This window comes from Lycium barbarum, chromosome 9, assembly GCF_019175385.1.
Source record: "Lycium barbarum isolate Lr01 chromosome 9, ASM1917538v2, whole genome shotgun sequence".
In the NCBI taxonomy this organism is placed as follows: Eukaryota; Viridiplantae; Streptophyta; class Magnoliopsida; order Solanales; family Solanaceae; genus Lycium; species Lycium barbarum.
This window is the reverse complement of record NC_083345.1, coordinates 6,147,110-6,173,527: the sequence shown is the minus strand read 5'-3', so window position 1 is coordinate 6,173,527 and position 26,418 is coordinate 6,147,110. Positions and strand designations below refer to the sequence as shown.

Sequence of the window (26,418 nt, the reverse complement as noted above, 5' to 3'; positions counted from 1 at the left end):
TAAGGATTCCGACTGCGTTGGAATTGCGCAATGCAAAGAAGGGGTTCCCATTTGTTCCTTGACTACACATAAGTGCACATGTTTAAAATCTTCACCAACTACTAATGGACCAAAAAATGTTTACAAGACAGACCAAGACTGATTTATGTTTGTGACTATACAAATTCAACCATGACTTATGTCTTCCTTTTTGGCCGTTGTAACAATGTTTAATATGGTCCCTTATTTTCATTCTGATGTTGGAAAAGGGTTTGCTCCCTTTAAATTTTTTATTTACACAATGTATTTTTACCTTCAATGAATTTCTTCAAGTTGATTATGTTTCGAAGATTTAAATAATCTCCAGTTTTAGAGAATTCTTAGTTGTTGTTAAGCGACAAATTAATTAGTATGTTTTATGATAAAAGAGGACCGAACGAAGCAGAAAGAGCATAGATGATTCATATCTCTCAAACATATGAATATAATCAGCACAATTGGAAAGTTAGACTATGGGATAATGCATGATTATATATGAGGCATCATATGAAAACTTTGCTCTAACTTCATATACATTGATGTATGGCATTGAAGCATACACTAATCCACAATTAGAACCTCAAGCAAATGCCTCTTTAATAGTGTCACTAAAGCAAATGCTTATTTTACAGTGTCAAGTTCCAATATTGTGGACTGATTCCTCCTATGACTAAGATAACCCTGCAATTTCCTTGAGTGGCTTCCACATGAACTTTCTCCTGTGCATGCCATGAATATAATAGAATAGTCATGTAATGGATCAAAATATAAATGTTGAAAGGTTCTCAAAGTTGCACCTCTTAAGTTCAAAAACTAAGGGGTTCAATATGAACAAGGAAAAATAAAAGATGCTTTCTATATTATAATACTTGTCCTGATTCTTGCATCTAGAGCCTAAGAATTATAATAAAGTATGCAGCATTGACCACAGATGCCTAAGCTGAAGCAAATCCAGGTAGCTTTTGCATACAAAGCTGTTTTAAGTTTTAACTACAAATTCAGGATCTCAAAGTTTCCTTTTTCCAAGAGAGTTGATTGATAAACAGGAGAAAAGAAGATGAAAAGGGAAATCTTACCAGTTACCACACTCTGCAATGACCTTCACATTAGGACGAAGTGTCGGAAGTAAAGCAAGAAACTGCAGCTCTGCCTTTGATAATACCTGAATATTTTATGTCAAAGAGTTAATATCTAAGTCAAAATACTGCCGACAAACTAATAAGACTGTACATTTGAAGGGGTAAATTTAACCTTTGCTTCTATTATCCAAACCACTAATCCTTTGGCATCCGGAGGAAGTAGAGAAAGTCTATAATCAACTTCTGGAGGAAAATACCATCTAGCTATTGGTTGCTTCCCGACATGAGCCTGCAACATTAAATTTGCAAGTGACAATCAATTAGATATATCAGCTTATATCTTTTGAGAATAAGCATATCGTGCACGAATTGCTAAACTTACAGGGCAAACAGGGTGGAACTTAGTAAGAGTGGTTTCAGGGTCACCGAGCCCTCGTGCAGAAAGGTCCAAGAAATGATATCCCTGGTACTTAAGACGTGTAAGGTAGCGTCCTTCATAACCCCCTTCATGGGGAGAGTAAATTGCCAAGGCTTTGTGTTCTTCAACGTCTGATAACCACTGACCTAAATCAAGTTTAATGAGATCTCCACCAATGAAGTCCTGAAGTTCAATGTTACATCTAACTGCTCCTTTCTTTTGTCTTCCAACTGATCCAAGTCTTTTCGTTCTCATAGCCTTCGATATGCTATTTAATTGTACTTGTTGCTTCTGCAGACCATAAGAATGTAATGCCCCTTGATAGCAGGCTGCATTTGCCATTTTAATTCAAATTTCATGATACACAATGGAAAGAACAAAGGCATCATAATCAACTCTTAAAATTTATTTAATGTGCGAATTGGATAACACCATCATTTTATTGCTGCAATCCTGGACAGCACATGTATAAAGTAGAAAATTGACAAATAAGACAATTTCCATAGAGACTTGATATAATTTATGTTATAGGGAGAACTGAAAGTGTACTATTATAAGTACCCATGATAAGTCATTTTACAATTGTCAACAATGGCTAGCAACATTGCCAATGCACTGTTTAATATGGCAGAGCATAACAGTTAGCTAATATGGCAGAGCATAACATTTAGCTAATATGGCAGAGCATAACAGTTAGCACTAACATTTTCAGCTTTATAGTCTAATACCAGGACGAGTCTGGTTCTGATTATCCATGTGAAACATAAATATTGGGAATAAATGTGAGTTGAAGCTGAATCTCTACACAACAAAAATATACATTTGCTTAGATAAAGTTCAAAAACAATTAATTAAAGTGTGTATGTCGTCGTTGTTTTTGTCGTACACTTTCATCCCTGGCCGGCTTAAAAATTGTTTGTAAAATGAAGGGTATCTCAAAAGGAAGTGTCTCTCACGGATTAGGAAGAGCTCTATTTTTCACTTTATTAGAAATTATCCTTTAGTAAATTTGTAAAGAGCTAGAAAAAGAATGGGCTTATGCAGTGAGAAATGGGTCTGAAGGCAAAAAGAGGTGGATTTGCATCTCTGCGTGCAGCCGTGCAAGATATATGTGAGGCCTAATCCAATTCTGATTTGCAAAAATTAATTTTGTTCTTTTGAGCTGACGAGAAAAAGGCAAAATTCATACTTACCAAACTATGTTCTACATTCCTTTGAGATTAAATGCACCTTACCTCCGGATAATGACCATTATTTCAGAATTATTACCATTGCACTGTTATGACTTATAGGACTTTAGTCAGTGTAACCTTCTGAATATCTCACCTATATGTACCCAGTCAGATTCTTTCCTCTGAGAAATATACCAATACTATATTATTCTCTGCTGCTTCTTCTCTAGTTGATACTAGAATAACTTGTTGAATTTTACGGATGAAATATCCTTAAGGATAGTGTCATCAACAACAACATGCCTCAAGCTAGAAGAAAATATCTGTGATTATATCTCAACAGTTTTTACAACAATATTTACATTTAATAAGCTTGAATCCGCCCATTAAATTATCAAGACTTGATCCTTTCATTTCTTTATTCATCACACTAATTGCAAGATTTTGTAACAACACATCGTATCAACTAAGCATATATCTTCACTCAGACACACACACACACAGAGGGATATTGTGGGATGACCTGAAGAGGAGCATGGTTGTGACTGTTGGCCAGTGCTTGCTATCAAGAACCTCTTGCTGGTGGTGGTGCTAGGGAAGGCATAGGAAAGACTGGTTGCCATGTTGCGTATTTTGGTGGTAGTAGCTATAGCAGCAGCAACTGTGGACGAACCATGGGAACAAGGCTATCTTTTTTTCCTGAACAATTGGACAGAGATAGCTACTTTGTTCCTTGCCACTCGATAAATGGGTGATAAAGCTTGCAATAAATCTGGAAATTATTATGAAAAGAATAAACGAAAATTCTACACTTCCATTTTACCAGCAGGGTAAGTTTTAAGAATATTTAATTTTTTAAGAAAAGAAATTTCTTTTTTGGAAAAGTCACTAAGCATTTTTATATTCTTTTTTTTAATATTAGAAAGGGTCAAAATGACACTGAACTATTCAAAATACGGAAAAGACTCAAATATGTCATCGAACTATCAGAAATGACTGATTTATTCCACTTGTCAATAGTTTGGCTTATTTATGCCATCGCCGTTACCAAAATGACTCATCTATGTCATCGCCGTTACCAAAATGACTCATTCAAGTCATTTTTCATTAACACCGATTTTATAATACCAGATATGACACGTGACCTCCAAATAGAGATCCACGTCATTTAATTAAACCAACACAATTTTAAATTTCAAATTAATGAAAAATGACAGGAATGAGCCATTTTGTAACGGTGGTGATATAAATAAACCAAATTATTAACGAATGATATAAATAAGTCATTTTCAATAATTTAATAGCATTTGAGCCTTTTCCATTTTATCAATTGTAAATAGGAACTACGTGCGCGTGCACAAAACCTAGTTAACGAAACTATTGTGTTACGCACTACTCTTTAGAACGAAAACAGTGTTATTGGAACCGTAATAACTGGAGTACATTCAAAGCCCCTTTTATAAAAGAAAATGTAAAAGCTAGTATAAAAGTCTTCTCCACGGCAAATTTCCAAATCCAAGAGTTCCAATTTCTTTCTGTAACCCAAATGGAATCCGAAGGAAATGAAGCAAAATGGTGCAAACCCACAAAGCCTGCTCAATTTCCTTCCATTTCAAGTCAAGATACTGTCTTGCCAATGCCTAACCTTCCTGCAGAGATAGTCACTGAAATCTTGTTAAAGCTTCCTGTGAAATCTCTCTTGAAATTCAGGTCTGTTTCTAAATCTTGGCTTGAATTAATCTCTAGCCCTCATTTTGTGAAGACCCATCTCTTGTTATCTTCTAGTGACAAGGACTACACCCACCATGGACTTATGTTTAAGTTTGCTAGTACATCTGACCAAGGCGTCAAGGATTGTTCTCTTAGCGCTTTACTTAACCATCCTATAACTGAGGCATTTGACTTGGATTATCCTGGTAAAAATCCCAAAGATTATCCTTGGCTTGTAGGTTCTATCAATGGATTGATTTGTCTTTCCATCAGAATAGATGACGGATTATATGACTTGTTTCTATGGAATCCTTCAATTAGAAAGTATAAGAAACTGCCTAATTATAGACTTAATCTAAGCCGCCATCGTTACTTTTTGGAGAAATGTTTGGAGGAACCTGGTGGTTGCAAATTTGGTTTTGCATATGATGAATTCCAAGATGATTACAAGGTAGTGGGTATTTTTCCTATTCACAATCACAGATACATACGTCTGTGTCGTATTGAGGTCCAGATATATAGTCTAAAGAGTAATTCTTGGAGGCGTATTAGCGACTTTCAGGGTAGAGAATTTTTGAATGTTCCGGGCAAGCTTGTGAATGGAAAACTTCATTGGTTTGAAAAGGGATGGAACATCAATTCTATTGATTTGGGTAATGAGAAATGGACAGAGATAGAAAAGCCGTGCAATTTTAAAGAGTATGGTCATTTTTTTCTAGGAGTGCTTGGAAGTGATCTGTCTGTGTTGTGTAATTACACGTGGTGTCATGCAGATGTCTGGGTTATGAAGGAGTATGGAGTAAAAGAATCTTGGACAAAGATGTTTACTATCAGGTCTCCTGATGACTTTAGGTCACATATATCTCTACCCATTTTAGTATCAAACGAAGGTGACATTTTGCTAGAAATTGGATCACGTTTGGCGAAATATAATCCAAAGGATGAGTCAATCAAATATCTAGATGTTACTAATTTTGCTCCATATATTGAGGCAGAAATCTACGTTAAGAGCCTAGTTTGTCCCTTTTTACAGAATGGACCACGAATGCAATTACTACAGAGGTTCAAATAACTCAGATGAAGACAACTGTGTGACTAATATCCTGTAAGATTACATTCTATGCATTTTTCTTAAGTGCTGTTAAATTCTGTTTCCGTATTGCTTATGGATCTTGCTAGTCATTTTCCTTTTTTGCACTATTTTCAAGAAACAATAATCTTTTGCTAGAGCAGTTATTTTTGTTGTATACTTGATATTTTTGTTGTATACTTGATGTAATGAACTTCAAACACAATGGCACTGGACATAGTTTCTCTTCTTGACCAGTGATTTAAGAGGGATGTTGTGCCCATAGATAGAGTTTGAATAGAGCACCAGAGCCGTGGAAATTGTGGTGAATGCACCAATGACGCCTAGGTGTAGTCCTTATGGTTATTTTTTTATCCATTTCTCTGACTATTCTTCTTTAGGTCAAAGCTTGATAGGGAAAAGGTTGGATGTGATAAGTTACCTGGTACGTGTGCTAGTGGGAGGTAGCAAGTATTTGGTAGAATAGTCAAGATGCTCAAGTTGAATGGAGCACCGCCATTATCGACAAAAAAGGGAAAAGGGAGGAAATGCAGGAATTATTTAACGAAGTTTAAGGTCTGAGATAGTATCCAGTTTTTGTGTTTTCTCCTTGCTGCTAATAGCTGACAACTTATTTTCTTCTGGACTCCTTGGTGTTTTCTTGCTTCTAATAGCTACTTTGTCCCAATTTATGTAGCATACTTTCGTTTTTGGTCTATACCAAAAAAATGTAATACTTCTTTATTTTAAGACAATTTAACTTTAAACTTCTTATTTTACACTTAAAAGTGCCACATAAATATTTGTGACTTGTTTTAGATCACAAGTTTCAAAAGTCTAATTATACTTTCGAGAACTCTGTGCTCAGTCAAATACCGCCACATAAATTGGGCCTGAGAGAGTAACTTTGTATTTTTCACCAGAGAACGATCTTCTTATTCTTTTACTTATTTGATATACTAAGGCTGAACCATCTTTCTTTCACTTTAGCAGTAATATTGATGAAAAGAAGTATGCATTGCAATGTGTAAGCAGTTTAGGATGCTAGTTTTGGTGCTATGAGCATGAAAGTTGGGTTGGGGGTACAAAAGAACTTTGGAATATAGGAGAAGCTGATTTTAGGGATGAGCTTTGTTTAAGAGGGCCTTGTCTATTCTAAAGTAAAACAAAGTATGTCATCTGTGTTATTTTGAACAAGAATTTTTTATGAAGTGTTATTTTGAACAAGAATTGTTTCCATTATAGTAACTCTTTTATGTTCTGAATACACCCTCTAGTTGTATCTATCGTTTGACCTTTTCCTTAAGTTGTATCTATCATTTGACCTCAAATTCTTATATGTTTAGAATAGACCCTCTGAAGGACCTAACTGTTTGTGTAGAGGTTCAACAGCAAGTTCAGGAGCGGAAGTCCAACCATTTTTACTATGAGTATGACTAAAAAGTAATTCAACAAGAGTCGAGAACTTAGAAGACGGATTGAGTATGAACCGCAGACTAATGAAGTGTTTATCTCTTTTCAGAGCATCAAACAGAGATAACTGGGATATTTAGGGGCTGAGTGAGAGGAGAAAACAGAAACACTTTGCTGGTTTTATGCCACAGAAACTTTACTGGTTTTATGTGCAGACAGACACTTGGTTTTCTTCTCCTTTGTTGATTGTATCTAATTTGTTAAGTATTGGTACTTACCATTCTCTAGTAGGCAGCTTGGAAATGGAAGACACTTGTTTCTTGTTTGCTTTCATAAAAATTGTTTGGACTTTAAAATGGTAAGCCTAATTAATTCTGAGTCTTTTAACTTGTATCCTTTGCCAGATTAAAATGCTCCTAACTGAAAGTGACCTTAGTTTAAGCTAATGTAGTGACCTAATTGAAATCTGCAGACTCAAATATACAATTGCAGCAGTACAATCGAAGTTGCGTGCAGTGTATTGAGTGCATAAACCCAAATTATCTTTTTTTTTAAAGGAAAGATTCTTTTGATAAAAGAACTGAGCCAAGTATCAAAATTTTGCAATTTGTTCTGATTAAAAAGCGTTCTTACATATGGTGGGGTTTAAACTGACCCATACAAACCTATGTGACTCGGACTCTCCTAAAATGTTGCCAGGTGCGTGTCGGATCCTTCGAAAGTAGTGTATTTTTGAAGGATCCAACATGGGTGCGGCAACACTTTATTTTTGAAGGATCCGACACTCATCCGGCAACATTTTAGGAGAGTCCGAGTAACTTAGCATACAACAAAAACATAGCTAGTGTATTTCCACAGGTGGAGTCCGGAGAGGGTAGAGTGTACGCAGACCTTACCCCTACCTCGTGGAGTAATTAAACAAGGCATAACAAGTAATAGAGAAAGCATGACATAGCATTTAGAGCAAAATAATGCGATAACCGAAGCACAAGAGATAACAGGCAGTAACAAAAATTTAAGAACAAGAAACTATGGGAATAATGGTAATGCTATCTACCCACCAAACCTATTCCGCAGGGAGTGAGCAACGCTCAACTACCTTCTAACCTTCTACCCTAATTTGTGATCTCCATATCATCCGATCTAAGGTCATGACGGTAAGCTGAAGTTGAATCATATCCTGTCTAATCACTTTTTCCCAATATTTCTTTGGCCTACCTCTACCCTTCCTTAAACCTACCACTTCCAATCTTTCATATTGATCTGTGCATCTCCTCTTCACATTCCTGAACTATTTCAGTCTCGTTTCTCTCATCTTGTCCACCACAGAGGCCAGTCTCGCCTTGCCCCGTATATCTTTAATCCTAATCTTATCTCCTAGTATGGTTTACACCGACCCATATTAGTATAAATAGTCTTTGTACACGTGCTTTGCAGGTGTACCCTCGTATCAATGAGTATATAATTTTTTAAAATTACAAAATATTACTTTTAAACCATGGATTTAAGTTATTAAAAAAAAAAATTCTAAGTTTTTTTAAAAAAAATTTGAATGCTGAATCCTACTTGGCCAGCTCAATACAGAATATAGTTTGCCCACGGAAGTCTACGGATGCCTTCTTGTGGTTTTTGACTTTGTCTTCCATTATTGAAGTTATATCCGATTTTATTTTTTATAAAGCAAAATATTCTTCCTAATGTAACAATTGGGGCTTTGATTACCAAAAAAAAAAAAATGAAGGAGAAACATTAAGCCCGGTATATTAAAGTCTTCTCCACAGCAAAAGTCAACTTCAAGAGTTCCAATTCCTTTCTGCAATCCAAAATGGAATCTGAAGGCGTTTCACACCCAAAACATAGCAAACTCACAAACCCTGTTCATTTTCCATCTATTTCAAGTAAAGATACAATCTTGCCAAAGCCAAACCTTCCTACAGAACTAATCACTGGAATCTTGTTACAGCTTCCTGTCAAATCCCTCTTGAAATTCAGGTCTGTTTCTAAATCTTGGCTTGAATTAATCTCTAGCCCTCAATTTGTGAAGACCCATCTCTTATTATCTGCTAGTAACAAGGACTACACCCACCTTGGAGTTATGTTTAAGTTTGATAGTACATCTGATCAAGGTGTCAAGGACTGTTCTCTTAGCGCTTTACTTAACCATCCTGTAACTGAGTCATTTGACTTGGATTATCCTGGTAAAAATCCCGATGATTATCCTAGGCTTGTGGGTTCTGTCAATGGATTGATCTGTCTTGTCATCAATATAGATGAAGGATTGAATGACTTGTTTCTATGGAATCCTTCAATTAGAAAGTATAAGAAACTGCCTAAGTATAGACTTAATCTAAGTTGACATCGTTACTATTTGGAGGAAGCTGGTGGTTACTATTTGGAGGAACCTGGTAATTTCAAATTTGGTTTTGCATATGATGAGTTCCAAGATGATTACAAGGTAGTGGGTATTTTCACCTATTTTCAGAAACATACGTCTGTGTCGTATTGAGGTCCAGATATATAGTTTAAAGAGTAATTCTTGGAGATGTATTAGCAACTTTCAGGGTGGGGAATTTTTAAATGTTGTGGGCAAGCTTGTGAACGGAAAACTTCATTGGTTTGAAAAGGGCTGGGACATCAATTCTATTGATTTGGGTAATGAGAAATGGACAGGGATAGAAAAGCCCTGCAATTTTAAAGAGAATGGTGATTTTTCTCTAGGAGTGCTTGCAAGTGATCTTTCTGTGTGGTGTAATTACACACAGAGTCACGCAGATGTCTGGGTTATGGAGTATGGAGTAAAAAAATCTTGGACAAAGATGTTTACGATTAGGATTCCTGATGACTTTAGCTCACATATATATCTACCCATTTTAGTGTCAAACGAAGTTGACATTTTGCTTGAAATTAGATCACGTTTAGCAAAATATAATCCAAAGGATGACTCAATCAAATATCTAGATGTTACTAATTTTGCTCCATATATTGAGGCAGAAATCTACGTTAAGAGCCTAGTTTGTCCCTTTTTACTGAATGGACCACGAATGGAATAACGGAGGTTCAAATTACTCGGATGAAGACGATCGTGTGACTAATAACCTGTAAGAATTACATTCTATGCATTTTCTTAAGTGCTATTGAGTTTTAATTCCGTATTGCTTGTGGATCTTGTGAGTCATTTTCCTTTTCTGATCTATTTTCAAGAAACAATAATCTTTTGTTAGGGCAGTTATTTTTGTTGTATTACTTGGTGTCATGCACTTCAAACTCAATGGTATTGGACTGCGTTTCTCTTCCTGAGCAGTGTTTTAAGAGGAATGTTGTGCCTATAGATAGAGTTAGAATAGAGCACAAAAGACGTGGAAATTGTGGTAGCCGAATGCACCCATGATGCCTAGGTGTAACCCCTAGGTTTTGGATCCATTCTCTGACTATTCTTCTTTAGGTAAAAGCTTAATAGGGCAAAGGTTTGATGGGATGAGTTATTCGGTACCTGTGCTAGTGGGAGTTAGCAAGTACTCGGTGAAATAGTTGAGGTGCAAAGCTGATTGAGGCACTACCATTGTCCCAAAAAAAAGGGGGCAATAGGAGGAAACAAAGGAATCAATTAACAAAGTTTAAGCTCTGAGATAGTAAATAGCTGTCACCTTATTTTCTTCTGGACTATTTGGTGTTTTCTTGCTGCTAATAGCTACTCCCTCCATCCCAATTTATGTGGCATACTTTCTTTTTTGTCCTGTCTCCAAAAAAATGTAATACTTCTTTATTTGGAACAATTTAACTTTAAACTTCTTACTTTCCGCTTAATGAAATGATTTATAGCCACGCAAATATCTATAGTTTGTTTTAGACCACAAGTTTCAGAAGTCTCTCTTTCTTGTTTTAGACCACAAGTAAAATAAAGTGTGGCATCTTTGTTATTTTGAACAAGAATTGCTTCCATTGTAGTTAATTATTTTATGTTCTGAATAAACCCTCAAATTGAATCTATCATCTTTTCCTAAAATTCTTAAACATTTTAGACAGGATACTCGAATTTGTATTTTGAGACAGGATACTTGAGTTGGTTTGTCTGAATGACCGAACCCTTTGTGTAGAGGCTCAACAGCAAGTTCAAGAGCGCAAGTCCAACAGTTATCCCCCTACGAGTATGACTAGAAAGTAATTCAACAAGAGTCAGACAAGAGAACTTAGAAGACGGGTTGAGTATGCGTCGCTGATTAATGAAGATTTTATCTCTTTCCAGAGCATAAACCAGAGATAACTGGGGTATGTATGGGACTGCAAAAAAGGAGAAAACGTAGAAACATTGCTGGTTTTATGTAAAGACAGACACTTGGTTTTATTCTCCTATGTTGATTGTCTCTAATTTATTAAGTAGGCAGCTTGGGGATGGAGGACACGTACTTTTCGTTAGCTTTCATAGAGCGAACATTCTTGTTGAAGAAAGCACTTTCTTCAAGCTATGTTGTTCGAACTCTCCAAAAATGATGTCGCACCCGTGTTGGATCCTCAAAGAATGCACTACTTTTGGAGGACCCGAAACACACTTGGCGACATTTTGAAGAGTCCGACAGTATAGTATTTCAAGTGCTATATAGATTATTACAAGCATTTCAGTAGTACGATCAATGATCAATTCAAGTCATTGGAAGACCAGGTTTCAACATAACCATGAATCTCTTAACATTCTTGTTGCAGAAACACTGATTTATCTGGCAATCTATGAGCAGTACTTCTTAAACCATACTCCAATGTTAAGAAAGCTTTCAAAGTCCGTTCTTGGTCTGCCAAGTAAGTAAACGCATGGTATTAGATCTCACCATGTAGTCATAATGTGAAATTTAGTCACATTTCAGGGCAAGTGGAGAACTGTTATTGATCCTGTCGGGTTGAGGGAAAAACTAGTTTTCAAATTAGGGGAAGGAAACAATTACCTGTCGAGTTCGTGTATGTCATCAGGAAACGTCATCACCTTAACTTCTACCCCTTTCTCCTGCAATGCTCGTGCATACTGCACAGATATAGAAGAATAAAAAATGTTTACAAGATGAAATGTTTATATCAATCATCGAACCAGTCAAGACATACTAAGGTTTCTCCAGAATGAAAGAGAGAGCTGTAGCATTTTAGGAAGGTTTCATGCTTGTATGAATACTTAACTTCATTGTCACAAGATGATCAAATGAGCTGAATGATTGTTCCATGAGAGTCCCAATTAATAGGAGAATGCATTCTTTCATGTTAAACTCAGAGAGAAAATTGGAGTAACTCAAGCGATAGAGAATAGCTGCTTGGATTAAGAGCAGTGAAATGTTTAAGTGCAGCCAAGGAAGCGATTGAATTTGGTGTCAGTTTTCCATTGTTAGTCTGATTTTAGGCCCAGAAGGAGAAAAAAGAAGGAAAGTACATACTTGTAATCCATCAGTAATGGGCACGCGAAGATCCTTGGAACCTAAAAGCATGAGTGTGGGAGCTTGGACCTGCAGGACTACCACCATATTAGTGTAGGAGCATCAATAAAACAATCTAATCCTGTGTAAATTCCTGTAATTTAAGCACCAGCAAAAAGTATGCCAAGAAGAAATTAACTGCAATTTTTTCTTCATCCCATTTCCAGTTTCTTTTTCTTTGAAGGAAGTAGATGAAAAATGATAAATATAATCTAGTAGCCGTATTCAACAATAACAGCAATACAGCTGATGAAGACCTTGGATACATGTGAAATTGGGGACTTCTTGTAGAATACAGCAAGGTGTTCAGCTGAAGGTGCTGCTGTAAAGTTTGATTTTGCTTCACTTCCAAATGCCTCAAAATAGCACCAATCAGGTATATCAGTTGTACCAACCATTAGAGCAAGGTTGCATACTGGGTTCCTAGCAGCTGCAGCAGCAAACTTTTCTGGTGCCTGCACGGGGCATCAGTAAGCATAGAATAATGGAGTTTTCCTATCACCTAATAGACGAAGTATCAGAACGGATTTCTATTGGCCATGCACAAATATTTAGTAACCAACCTGGCCTATCAAGTGTGTTGTCAAAAATCCACCATGGGATATGCCAACAGCAGCAATTTTGGACGGATTTGCAAATCCCATCCCAATGACATGGTCTATGGCAGCAAGTACATCACTAACATCCTGTGGATGTTCAACAATGGAAAGAAATTTTTAAAAGAAATGTCCTCATTATGGATAAAATATGATTTCAGAGAATAGAAAGTGGCTCAGTTAATTAAGCATGGGACTTCCATTATGGAGTGTGAAGAAATAAAGTTGATTTTTTGGAGATACAAAAAATCCTAGATATTTAGTAAGGGATCTAGAATAGTCTAGTGTAGGATCTTGGATAATCATCCTAAAGAAAAATCTAGATATTCTAGAGTAGTGGTAGAAGATAAAGTTTACTAGATTTTTCTTGTAGATGTATTTAGAATAATTTCTAGAACCATTCCTACACAAGTATAAATAGGGATGGCCTTAGTCATTTGTAATGAACCCACTTCAAAGCAATTCAAGAAATCTTGTTCCATAACAAAGTTCTCCTTTTCATAACTTCCTCTTCTTTAGTTGAATCTTCCGATCTTAGTTAACGATCTTGGGCTAGCAGAAGATCTCCTCGATTTAAATTTTCTTCTGCTATATTTCTCTACATGGTATCGGAGTCATAGCCATAGATTGGTTGTTGGGTTTTGTTTCAAGATCGGGTTAGTGGTAGATTCAACTGGTTTCTCTAAATGGATTTGAGCGATCGTGTTAATAGACTGGGGATGGAGTTGTTGAATCAGTTCAATTACAAGGTATGGAAGACATGTATGGGGTCATACCTTGTGGGCGAGGATTTGTGGGATGTTGTTAATGGGAGTGACACAAATCCTCCTGCCGACGGATCGGAAAATAGTAACAGATATAAGAAGTGGAAGCAGATTAATGCAAAGGCGGAGTTCATCCTAAAGTGGTCCATCTCGCACAACTTGTTTGATCATATTATAAGGTGCAAATCGGCTTATCAAATTTGGAGGACCCTTGATCATTTGTTCAACAAGAAGGATGAAGCCCGGCTACAAATATTGGAGAATGAATTGGCGAACACCACTCATGGTAATCTTTCTATTGCCGAGTACTTTTTAAGGATTAAGAACTTATGTTCAGAGATCTCTTTATTAAATCCGGACGAGGCTATCTCCGAAGCACGAATGAGAAAAACTATTATTCGTGGTTTGAAGTCAGAATATATTCCTTTTGTTACATCAATTCAAGGATGGGCTCAACAACCATCCTTGGAGGAGTTTGAGAATTTGTTGTCATCACAGGAGTTGCTAGCCAAACAGATGGCTAGTGTATGTTTTAAAGAAGGGGAAGGAAATGCTCTTGTAGCTGACAAAAGGAACTTCAAAGGAAAAACATTCACAGATACGCCACACTCGCGATCTCAAAGTGTTTGCAGCTCGCCAAAAAGGAGGGAGAGTCTATTAATAACTATAAGAGGACTCTCAAATGTTACAGGTGTGGTAAAATAGGACACATAAAAAGATATTGCCGAACAAAAGAGAGCAACATGGCTCAAGTTGTTGAGAAAACTGCTGAAGAATAAGAGGACTGGGGAAGGTGCTTCGTAGCTGAGGCTCGAGTAGTAGATGCCCTGGCTTCCTTTAATTTCGAAAGAGACTGGATCATGGATTCAAGGGACAATACGGTCCATCACGTGGAGAAGGAAGGCATTGGTGTCATCAACAAAAAGCAAGAAGATTCCAAAGACGTTCAGACTAGTGACGTGGTAACTGCTACCGAGGAAATCAACAAAGCAGATCCTGAAGCTGGTAATAAAAGTATGGACGTAGAGGGTATTGAAGTAAAACCTAAGAATGAAGTGTCTGAAACTATATATGGCAACGATGACCATTCCGGAGAAAGCATTAACGGAGTTGTAGTGGAAGTTGAAGTCTCTGGTCAATCATCTGCCGTATAGAGTCAATCACTAGCTCAGATCAAATACTGGAAGCAGATGGAAAAGCTGACGATCAAACAAATGAAGAGGTTGACCTTGAAGGCTCAATTTCATATGGAGATACAAGCAGTATGATTTTTGGAAGCTCTGAAGCTGCCAAACAATTTATTGAGGAGCTGGAAAGGGAATGTATTGGTGGATCCTATGTTGGTGTTTAGTCTTCGAAGGGTATCCATGGTCAGATCGTCATCGACTCAGATGGTTCTCCAGATAACACAATTGTCAAGGAGCTAAGAGAAAGAGGGAGTCTGGAAACTCAAGAACGTAAAACTCAGCATGGAGATGATTCACGTGGTTCGCAAAGGCCAAAAAGAAATATTGTTAAGCCAGCTCGCTATAAAGATGAAAAATTTGCCGGTACGTATTCATGCTTCTTTGCAGGCCCAATTAATGGCGGAAAACCTTCGTCATTTGAAGAAGCAAGAGGAGATAGGAAAGTATGTCTGAGATCTTCACCAAGGCACACCGAAAAGCTTCGTCTGAGTTCTTCTGCAACAAGCTCGGGTAGTTTTCAAAAAATCACTTTAAGGGGGAGTGTGAAGAAATAAAGTTGATTTTTTGGAGGTACAAAAAATCCTAGATATTTAGTAAGGAATCTAGAATAGTCTAGTGTAGGATCTTGGATAATTATCCTAAAGAAAAATCTAGATATTCTAGAGTAGTGGTAGAACATAAAGTTTACTAGATTTTTCTTGTAGATGTATCTAGAATAATTTCTAAAACCATCCCTACACAAGTATAAATAGGGATGGCCTTAGTCATTTGTAATAAATCCACTTCAAAGCAATTCAAGTCAATTCAAGAAATCTTGTTCCATAACAAAGTTTTCCTTTTCATAGCTTCCTCTTATTTAGTTGAATCTTCCGATCTTAGTTAACAATCTTGGGCTAGTGGAAGATCTCCCCGATTTAAATTTTCTTCTGCTATATTTCTCTACATGGAGGTCTCAGTTTCAAAACCCTCTGCCTACGACAGCAGGGGATTTGCCTTTTGGGATGAGCGCGTCACACAGGGCTTGCCTAGTGAGGGTTATCTCTCCTGTGTGGTTTGTGAGCTATTGCACAATAGCGGGGTTTATCTTGTGCGCTCCCAAAGGATAGCGGCTGCAGGTTCCTTGTCATAAAAAAGAATAGAAATTGACTTTCATAGAGAAGGTTGGACAAAAAACACCTGTGAACCCGCCCTCCCTAGAAGAGATTGCACTTCTTCCTCACCAAATCCCAAGGAACCTTTGGAAAGACCTCATATAAGAGATTGGTTTTGTAATATGATCAAGATAATGCTTTATTTCTGAGATGAGTGGTTATGGTACTCTTAATTTACCTGTAACTTACAATAAGCAAGCTAAATCCAAGCGAGCAAAGGAAAGCTGAAGATTTTGAGAAGCTTGACAATGAAACACAGTGAGGACCTCCATGAAGGACTACAATCAGTGGGTCACATGCATCATGCTTCTTAGATTTGGAGGATGCAAAAATAGCTTCATAAGGTTTGCTTGCACCTAACATGAATCATATTTAGGCACTAAATTGGAAGCAGAGAAAAACAAAAAGGTGAGCTGAGAATAAATATTACATCTGTTGAACTTATCTATAATTTCTGGGTTTATACACAATTAAAAAAGAAAAGGCAAGGCCACGATGCAAATTTATTCTGATTTAGCTCGTACCTCTTGTGAGATCCTCAGAGACATTTCTTACAGGGATCGGCATTATACAAAATTCCTTGGATGACAACAAAGACCTCACCTTTGAAGAATCACAGAAAAAAATTAGGAAAAGGCTTGTCTTTATTAGTTGTAGTCCAGCCAAATTTTAAGCAATACAGACATTATATTCACCTTTTCAGAGCATTTGGTTATGGGGCTTGAGATATCTAGCCAATTCCAGCTAGCGTTATCGGAGGCATTCCCGACAAGACAACCATACTTGATTTCAGGAACATCAACTGGACTGCTACATACTTCAAAGAAATAAACAGCATCAGAAGACTCTTCTTGGCTTTTGATTAGGCAATAAATTTCAAGATCAAACATAAGATTTCAGGTGTCAACCGTGATTATTTTTTGACAAGTTAAAATGTCAGCTTACATGGAGTAACATGGTCAGTAAAGAGGTTGTACATTAAAAAGTCAACATTAACTCTTACTTGCAATTATATTGTCACCATCCAGAGTAAGGACATCCCATGAAAACTCTGATGTGCTAGGGCTGATTCGTGATACATCTCCGCTGAAAGTAAACGAGCATGTGGTTGGACACATAAGAAGATATATAACATTTGAGTACAATGGAGATAGAATGTCTTCCCTGCTTTACCTCAAGACATCCACAGTTAGTATAACTAGGGTGCTGCCCCAGGCAGATGATAAAATCATAGTGCGTCCATCAGAAAGCCACGGGATACTAAGAATATTTGAACAATATAGCCCAGGGAAGCCTCCATCTTCAGCACAAATCACAACAGGAACCTACAGAGGTCATTGAACATAACAGTAAATTAATATAATCAGCAACTCAGAAAATGGAAAGGTGAAATCATTATACCATCCATGTGTTCAATTTAACAAGAAGGACATTGACCACCAGAACTAATAAGTTATAATCTCTTTCCAACTAAGACTAAGTGGAAAATAGCATCAACATACATAACCCAAAAAAAAAAGGTGCAGAAGAAATTATGATCTTAACCATGGTAAAGCAACTATAAAACACATGAACATTAAAGCCAGTGTCATGCATCCTAGAAGTTTAAAAGGATAGTAATCACCAAAACAAGTAGATTTATGATTCTCACAATCCATCCTTGAGAAAATTTATTAGTTTACTCAAGAAGACTACTTTTAACAAAAATAGGAGTTGTAAGTGACTAATTCTTTTACAACCACTCATGTAAGTTTGTGAGCAAAGCAGAAAAATAATACCACATCAACAACTTTATTATGCGGACGTGGCTCTGCATCAAAGGACCAATCAATTCTATGAAGTGAATCTGTTCCATTATGTGCTCCAGAATCTACAGCACTTGTTGAAGATAAAAATACCAAGAATTTTCCATCTGGACTGAGAATTGAGAAAAACAAGAATGGTTGTTACATTTTGTGTTATAGTTTGAAAAAAGTTATCTACACCACCGAGTGTTGAAGTATGAAAGAAATTTAGTTAGAGTTTATCAGATTTTTCCACTAAGCTAAGCAGCCATATCACCTTTTTATCTATTAAAGAAAAGTAAAAAAAGGGTAGCCCTGTGCACAAAGCTTCCCTTGTTAGCAGGGTCCGGGAAGGGCGCACCCCAAGAGGTGTGATGTAGACAGCCTACGCCAAGAAAAGTAAGCGAGGGAAATAAAATCCATGAGCCTTTCAAGTCTCAAAATGAACTTCTGAATTGTTTTCTTTTTATTTGTTACCCATTTGTTATTTCCCATTTTAAGGTTACTCTTCCAATTTGCTTTGTTCTTTTGTTGGTAGGAGTTGTTGACAGCCAATAATTCTAACAAGAACACGTACCTAAAATGAGGGAAGTATGCACTACTTATGCTTTCTGTCAGCATAACTGCCGATATGTTTGCATCCGTCCTGATGATAAAAGAATCAAATAGCAAGAATATCAAAGAGAATATATCAATAAATACTTAGTCGGTTCAGTGGCAATAAAGAAGTATAATGTAAGCATGCTGTCAAAATCTTTAAAAAAGGAAAGGCTTCTTCAGAGAGAGCAACCTACCCAGATTGACGTGGTTCTGATCTAAAACTAGGAGCTCTAACAGCATAAAGAGAGCAAGGCCTATTAGTGCAGTATTTGATACCAAGCTTTCTCATCCCTGATGGCCACCCAACAAAAACTAGATATTGTAGTGAGCCCTTCACCGGTGGAGCCCAGATAACTTGTCCAACACTCACTGACTTCTCTATGCCATCTACAGCGCGTACCTCTCCGCTGCAGAAAGTTGTAGCTTGCACATCACGTTTAATGATAAAGGTTACAGGATTAGTTAAGCAGATATCAGCTACATTAACCTGTTAATGTTGATGACAAAAGGCTTCGGTAGCCTTTTCCCAGCATATGCTTCGCCCTAGCCCTCTTCCCAATCTCCTTGACCTTTCCAGTTATTACAGTCTTTATCTAGACAATCCCCTTTCTCGTAGCCAAAACATGTAAATGTAGGCTTTGCATAAACAGGATACTCAGCAACATAAGCAATCAAAGTTTCATCAGAATTCCAGGAAATTCCCTCGAACCTGAGACTAGGCAATGATAGAAATAACAACTAATTAATGACTGCTAATAATATTACCAAATTGTAGCATTAAACTGGTTAATGGTTACATGAGGTTGAAGCATAATAAGAAAATGAAAGTAGTGCTTTTTGGATAGTGAATTAAATTACCATCCATCGGAATATACAGATCCATGGATAGATGAAGGAACATGAAACTCCCTTTCCACCTGAGATGAACTCCAAATCTCAAAGTGAGTAGGAGAACCATTTTCAGCATTTCGAACTACAACAAGCTTTGAGCCTGATGGAGAGGGAACCATCAAAGATGCTGTATCCATCTCGATAGGGAAAGCAGCCCAATGAAATTGTGCAGAATCGTCTTTTTCTTTAGAAATGTGACTAAATGATGCATATCTCCTCTTCTTGTTCTCTAGGAAGTTAGGTTGGTTAATTGAGAACATAACCTGTGAGCTTCCTAACACCACAAAACAATCAAAAGAACATTACGAGTCATCTTTTGGCTCTCACAAATCATGATATGCATAACAAACAGAAATTAGTGACGGTCAAATTCTGTAGCTAAACAACAAAATTCATCACTACTCCTATTTGAAGATAGATCATCAAAAAAATCTGTTAGCTACGAGCAATTTAACAACGGATTATCAAAAAACTATGTCAGCTAAGAGCAATTTGGCGACGGATTAGCAAAAATAATTTGGTAGCGACGAACAATTTAACAATGGATTGGCAAAAAATAGGCAAAAAAATTCGTAGCTAATTCCTTTTTGTAGGGGACAGAAAAGAAGTGCTATGACAAAATATCTATACTTATCCCTCGGAAGATCCAGAGAGGGTCAAAGTAGCAATACCAATGTTAGATTTCAAAGTCCATGCCTTCTCAATTGTGGGGATTTCAATAAATTCTTTGAGTAATGTAGACTGAGAAAAGTACTCTTCCCCTGAAATTGCATCTAATTCAACAGGAGTATCTTTTAAAGGGCTTGCTCCAGAATTTTCCATCTGCTAGAAAACTGAAATAGTTTTCCATTGTGATTAGGCAGAATTAAACTAACAAGAACTATAACAAAGTACAATAATTTGCTTGAGAGAACTACAAGAGATAGATATCCATTATCAGCTGTATTTGTCTATTGTTTACCAACTTATCTTGCCCTCAAAAAGAGATAGTGACGAGCACGCTTGAAGACATGAAATTCTGCCAAAAATCTCATGCCACTATTTTCGAGCAATATCATGTTCAGGAAATGGAACATGAATTGGTGATCTAACTAAACGTTTTGAATGTTATACCGATAAGTAACAAAAACGAAGAGAGAACTAAGATCATTTTTATTCTTTGTAGATTGTACTTCCAAATTTTCTGAAGATTGTGTAAGATCAGATAAACCTGTCTTCAAACTTGAGAGACAACCTTTTGCATTGAAACAAATCTAACTAGAGATAAGCACAACCCTCATAGATGAAGAAACAAAAACAAAGTTGTAAAGCATGAATTCAATGCAACGTTGCAGTTGGAATTAGGTTAACCTTATGAGTTAATATTCTCAAATTGATGTTAAATCTTCTCCCATTCATTAAATGCCACAACAGGGTTCCCTAATACATACTCCCTCTGTCCTAATTTATGTGTCATAGTTCGAATTTCGAGAGTCAAATTTCTTCATTTTGACTGTGAATTCGGACATAGAATCTTCATTTACATATTTGTAAATTACGTAAAAGTACTATAATAATAACAATTTAAAAGACATGAAAAATAACACGGTAAAAGAAAAACTCGTTTGATTCTCAAAAGTCGAACACTGCCACATAAATTGGGACAGATGGGGTAACAATTTAGCAGATAAAAACTGGAAAAATTGAAAACAGTTCGATCACTCCTCTCTTCAATCTTGATTCCTACGGTACACAAAGACAAAGAATCAATTCTTCAACCTTGTTTCTTTAGTAGCACTCAGTTTATACTGAACATAAAAATTGCAAACAGAAACTAAAGCAAGATCATTCAAAGATGGTCGAGAAAAACTCAATTATAAAGACATACAATACAATTCAGTATATATGATATTCACACTCACACATGTAGCTAAAGATAAACTAAGAAATCTTACATAGTGAGGGAAATAGGGTCTACCTGATAATAGCTTAAGGAGAATTGTGAGTATAAAAATGGAGAAAAGGAGAGGGAGTAGCAGCAGAAGTGATCAGTTTTTTTCAGTTTTATGTCTCACTTGCTAAGAGCATCTATAAGTGATTTTTCTTGAGCAAAAGACAAGCATCTACCTTGTCTTTCAGGTAGGCTCAAAATAGTCCCTTAAGCATGCATTGAACAGGTTGTTCCTTTAAGTTAATTCTTTTGGTCTTCTTTAAATATTTACTGAACTCTGTTTTTAAGTTTTGACGGAAACTATGAGAGAAAAAAAAGAAAATTAGCAGGAATTCTCATCTAGAGTTTTTATTTGAAAGAGGGCCATATTTACCCCTATACTATCAAAACTAGGTTATATTTACCCTCTTATACTTTTCACCATCCAACACCCTTGTCATCATATATATGTCACGCCCCGAACCATGGCCTGGGCGTAATACGGCACTCGGTGCCATACTGCATGTGACCAAGTGAACCACATGGATTGCTGAATCATCATGAGGCATACATGAGAGGAAATATAGCATGAACGTGATGAGCTTTTATAAAACATGAGATGTCATAATAATTTAATGAAATACTTGTTTAAATCATAAATGCGGAAATAACATGAGTTGAGCCAAAGATGGCTAAACACCTTGCATGTCTAACATAACTAAACTGGCTAGTCTATGAAACCTCTAATCGTGAATTTTGACTGGAAAACATACTTACTGGGACAAGGCCCCCAGCATACCTTAGATGCATAACTAATCATAAAACAAAAGTTGACTAAACCCCGAATGAGATGGGGCTCACCAATAAGCTGATACGAATGTTGTCCTACTGAGCAGATGTGTCGTCCTGTATATCAGTACCTGCATCGTGAAATGCAGGCCCCCGGGCAATAAAAGGGGACGTCAGCACATTGAATGTACTGGTATGTAAAGCAACTGAAAAAAATAACATGGGACATGGAATAACATGATAAGAACTGAAACTGAAAACCTGGACATAAACATGAGCATGAGCATGAGCATGAGCATGGGTATATATATATATATGATATAAACAAAACATGATAAGTAGGGAGAGCATTTCATAAACCGACATGTGATATCACCACGTGGGTATGTGGAGTCTGCTATCTCGCCGGACCAGCAGAGCCCCCATACCTTGCCAGGGTATGAGGTGGTATCGTGCTTGATGGATCCATTCAGTGTAAAATTAAGGTATCGTCCTATCTGGGCGGAGCGATCCTTGCCCTACGGTGGCTACGTAGTTTCAGGCTATCTGAGCCTTCTCGGTAATTCGTGCAACTCCCAAAAACATGAACATAATATAGTTGGCTAAGAAGCCTATGACTTTCGTGAATTAACTTGTACTTGTCTTGCAATCATGATTTCACGAAATAACTTGTAAACATGGTTTCATGAAATAACTTGTAAATATGGTTTCATGAAATAACTTGTATTTAGTATGTATGTATCTTGTATCATAGCATGAAAGTAATTATATAATATAGTTGCATGAAAACTTGTAGACATGTAGGATATTCATGAAATAATCATTTTATTTAAAAACATGCATGCAAGAACCCATGGAATATAAGATATGGGTTTTCATGGATTACGGACTGATTCTCAATAATCATATGGAGTTATTAAGAACACAATGATAGAATAATAGCAATTCATACATAATATAATCATGCACATGGACCTAGGGTTGTCATGAGCATGGTATAGAAAACCCTAATTTTATAAAGTTTCATACTTTATGGATTAGGAGGCGTGGGGAAGAACAATGATGTTCCCACACGTAGATAGTAACTCTACATACCTGGTAATGCTCCAAAACTTGAATTAAAGAGCTGAACTTTGAAGAAGATTTCCAAAATCTTGAATTCTTGAACCTTGAGATGGGTTTTCTTGAAAACCCTAGTTTAGGAATGATGTTTTCTTGTTTAGATTACAAGGATATGTATTAGAATTGATTTGGAATAATTAGAGTAGGCTTACCTTCGTGTTCTTGATGATGGAGGAGGGTAGGAGGTCGTTGTAGGGCTTGAAGGAATGAAAAATAATGATGTGAACTGATACAGACGAATATATACTGTTCTAGAAAATTAAATTTTCGGCCCAGTTAAATACTGGCCGTATTTTGAAATACTGTCCGTATTTTGAAATACGGACAGCACTGCATCTCTTCAGTAAAATGGCCATAACTCTTTGCACAGATGTCCGTTTGACCCCCATAATATACCGTTGGAAAGGTATTTCAAAGCTCTACACCTTTCATGAAGGAAGTTTTCCCGAATTCCAAATACGTTTTGAAATAAGGGCCGTATTATGAAATACGGTCCGTATTTAACCATTTGACATCCAAATGCCAAATCCAGAATGCTCAAAAATCCTTGGTACCAGTTTATGACTTGAATTACGGCCCGTATACTAAAATATGATCACTGTTCATGGGCGTAAACTCTCATCCTACAACGGAACAGAGAAATTTCAATTTTCACATTCTTTATCTGATTTTCTAAGTCTAGGATCATGGTCAAAGCTTACGTTAAAGGTACGGGGTGTTACAATATAATTAGCCACATTTACTCCTTTTTTTGCGCTGATTGCCCTTCATTTGGGGTGGTCTTTAATTATTGTCCTTCAAATTGATGGTCTTTAAGTTTTATCCATCGGCTAATACCCCAAGGTTGTAGGTTCGAATCCTAGCTCAGTAAAAAAAATTGCAAGGTAAAATTTCGTGAGGCAGAATTAAGGGAGAATTTGCAAATCTTCCATGCAAATTCTGCCTTAAGACAGAATTTCTGCTTGAAGGAAAAAATTTAAAAACCACCATTTTGAGGGGTAAAAATTAAAGACCACCCCAACGAAGGGCAATCCTGCAAATTGCCCATTTACTCCCCACCTATTAAATCCCATATCCCCACTTAAAAAATACATAAGTGCATTTGTTTTTTGAATTAAACAACACCGACCCATAGGCAATTTAAAACCCACCCGACCCACAAGACGAATAAAACCCTTCCATCTGAAATGCACATGCATAAAGATTAGTTATCATTTTTTTGCGCGGACTACCCTTCCTCTGGGGTGATCTTTAATTTTTGCCCCTCAAATTAGTGGTCTTTAATTTTTGTCCTTCGCCTGATATCCTGAGGTTCTGGATTCGAACCCCAGATTAGTAAAAAAAAATCGTAAGGCAGAGATTTAGATTCGGAGGCAGAGTTTTGCTGCTAAGGCATAGTTTACCTGCAAAACTCTACCTTAAGACATAGTTTGCAGGCAAACTCTGCCTCATTAGGCATAATTTGCCTACAAACTATGCCCGATGGGGCTGGGTTCGTAGGCAACCTTTGCCAAGCGATTTTTTTTTTTTTTAATTTTCGCCTAAGCAGGGGTTCGAACCTGAAACTCTAAAGTTTTAGACGAGAGACAAAAATTAAATAATTTCATTATAATGGACAAAAAGTAAAGACAACCCCAAAATAAGGGCATTACTGCGGATTGACCATTAGTTAATGAAGAAAATATGTTATTTAAAAATAAAAACAATGTTATTAGACTTTTAAGTAAAACTATAGTGAGAGTTCAAACTCTATCTTAGCCCCTTTCTAATGTAATAATTTTGTATAATAAAAAATAAAAGCCAGATTAAAACGTTTTTTTTTTTTTTGCGCGGATTGCCCTTCAAATGGACTGGTCTTTAATTTTTGTCCTTGCTACTTATTTAATGAAAATATTCAAACCTGCTTCGCAAGCATAATTTATGTAACATTTTTATCTTCGGAAACTAAACCTTTGCCTCACTCAGCATAAATTTTATAGGAATTAAGTTATTTGGCATAAGTTATGTAGTATTTTTCATATTATGTTCAGTGTTGAAAGTTTTTCCTCGTCCGACATAATTTGTATAGATGTTATGATACATATGCCAAAGTTAAACGTAAACTATACTGAGCGAATCTAAAACTATGACTTTTTTCAAAGTATGTTGAGTATTGAAAGTTTTGTCCTGTCCAGCATAATTTGTGTTATGTTAGATACATATGCAGACGTTAAACGTAAGTTATGCCTTGCGAAATTTAATTTATGCCGCGTAAAAAATGTTGAAGGGCAAAATTTAAAGACCACAAATTTGAGGGACAAAAATTAAATACCATCCTGAAATAGGGACATTGTGCGAATGAGGGCAATTCGCAGTAATGCCCTTATTTTGGGGTGGTATTTAATTTTTCCCATCAAAATGAAAGTATTTAATTTTTGCCCTTCGTCTAAAACCTCAGGATTCCGGATTCAAACCCCTACTCAGGCGAAAATTAAAAAAAAAAATCGCTAGGCAGATGTTGCCTACAAACTCTGCCCCATTGGTATAGTTTGCATGTAAAACTCTCCCTTAAGGCAGAGTTTGCAGGCAAACTATGCCTGATGGGGTAGAGTTTGCAAGGTAAACTCTGCCTTAAGAGAGAGTTTTGCAGGCCAACTATGCCTTAGCAAATTCTACCTGATAAGGCATAATTTGCAGGAAACTTTGCCCAATCAGGCATAGTTTGTTTGCAAACTCTACCTTAAGGCAGAGTTTGCCTTCAGGCATAAGACAAATCATGTCCAATCTCTGCCTAGCTAATATAAATTTCTGCCTTCTAATTTTTTTTTTTTGCTTGAGCGGGAATTCGAACCCGAAACCCATAAATTTTTAGGCGAAGAACAAGTATTAAAGATTTCAAATTTGAGGGATAAAAATTAAAGAGCAGTGCTTTTGAAGGGAAATCCGCACAAAAAAATGTGCGAATGACCCGACTAAAACCGAGTTTATGTTGTAAATTAGAAAATTTACCTGCGCTTCGCGCAATCATAAAACATCACTTTATATATGAATTTTCTAACAATATCTTATTAAATTTCAATAAAGTATAGGCATATCTAAAAATAAAAATTTAGTAGCCTTTAAATTTTGAAAGTGTTTTAGTAGCTCTTGTATATTGTAGAAACATTAGTACAATACCTTCTTAACAGGTGATATACTTGAACAAAAATTTATAACTTTAGTTTCCTATGTATACATATGTTTGATGTAAAAATATAATGATGCAGATAAGTATCATTAAAGAAATTTAGTAACGATAATAATGGGGTTATACTAAG

The 26,418-nt window shown here is 36.5% G+C and overlaps 2 protein-coding genes and 2 pseudogenes across 6 annotated transcripts; 2 read left to right on the top strand and 2 right to left on the bottom strand.

The window, feature by feature from the left end:
* Positions 1–526: 526 nt before the first annotated feature.
* On the bottom strand, positions 527–3,439 carry LOC132610745 (NAD(P)H-quinone oxidoreductase subunit N, chloroplastic). The gene is made up of 5 exons (XM_060325099.1): positions 3,211–3,439; positions 1,480–1,844; positions 1,270–1,386; positions 1,095–1,180; positions 527–737 (listed from the first exon to the last, which is right to left on the bottom strand). Exons 1-5 carry the CDS (start codon positions 3,308–3,310, stop codon positions 689–691), a joined length of 717 nt encoding a protein of 238 aa, XP_060181082.1. The 5' UTR covers positions 3,311–3,439; the 3' UTR covers positions 527–688.
* Positions 3,440–4,074: 635 nt separating this feature from the next.
* LOC132608822 (F-box/kelch-repeat protein At3g23880-like) lies at positions 4,075–7,257 on the top strand. 5 transcript variants are annotated; one of them, XR_009570534.1, is made up of 3 exons: positions 4,075–5,502; positions 5,868–6,042; positions 6,848–7,257. XR_009570534.1 is itself a non-coding variant. In XM_060322581.1 (2 exons), the coding sequence occupies exon 1, from the start codon at positions 4,234–4,236 to the stop codon at positions 5,467–5,469; it is 1,236 nt and encodes a 411-aa protein (XP_060178564.1). In that variant the 5' UTR covers positions 4,075–4,233; the 3' UTR covers positions 5,470–5,502; positions 6,989–7,257. The 5 variants fall into 5 exon arrangements, 4 of the variants coding, with proteins under 4 accessions (XP_060178564.1, XP_060178563.1, XP_060178562.1 ...); XM_060322581.1 differs by lacking the exon at positions 5,868–6,042 and having other exon boundaries at positions 6,989–7,257; XM_060322580.1 differs by lacking the exon at positions 5,868–6,042 and having other exon boundaries at positions 6,818–7,257.
* A 1,073-nt stretch (positions 7,258–8,330) lies between these two features.
* Positions 8,331–11,254, top strand: LOC132608823 (F-box/kelch-repeat protein At3g23880-like; annotated as a pseudogene).
* Positions 11,255–11,526: 272 nt separating this feature from the next.
* LOC132608825 (acylamino-acid-releasing enzyme-like) lies at positions 11,527–20,156 on the bottom strand (annotated as a pseudogene).
* Positions 20,157–26,418: the final 6,262 nt, after the last annotated feature.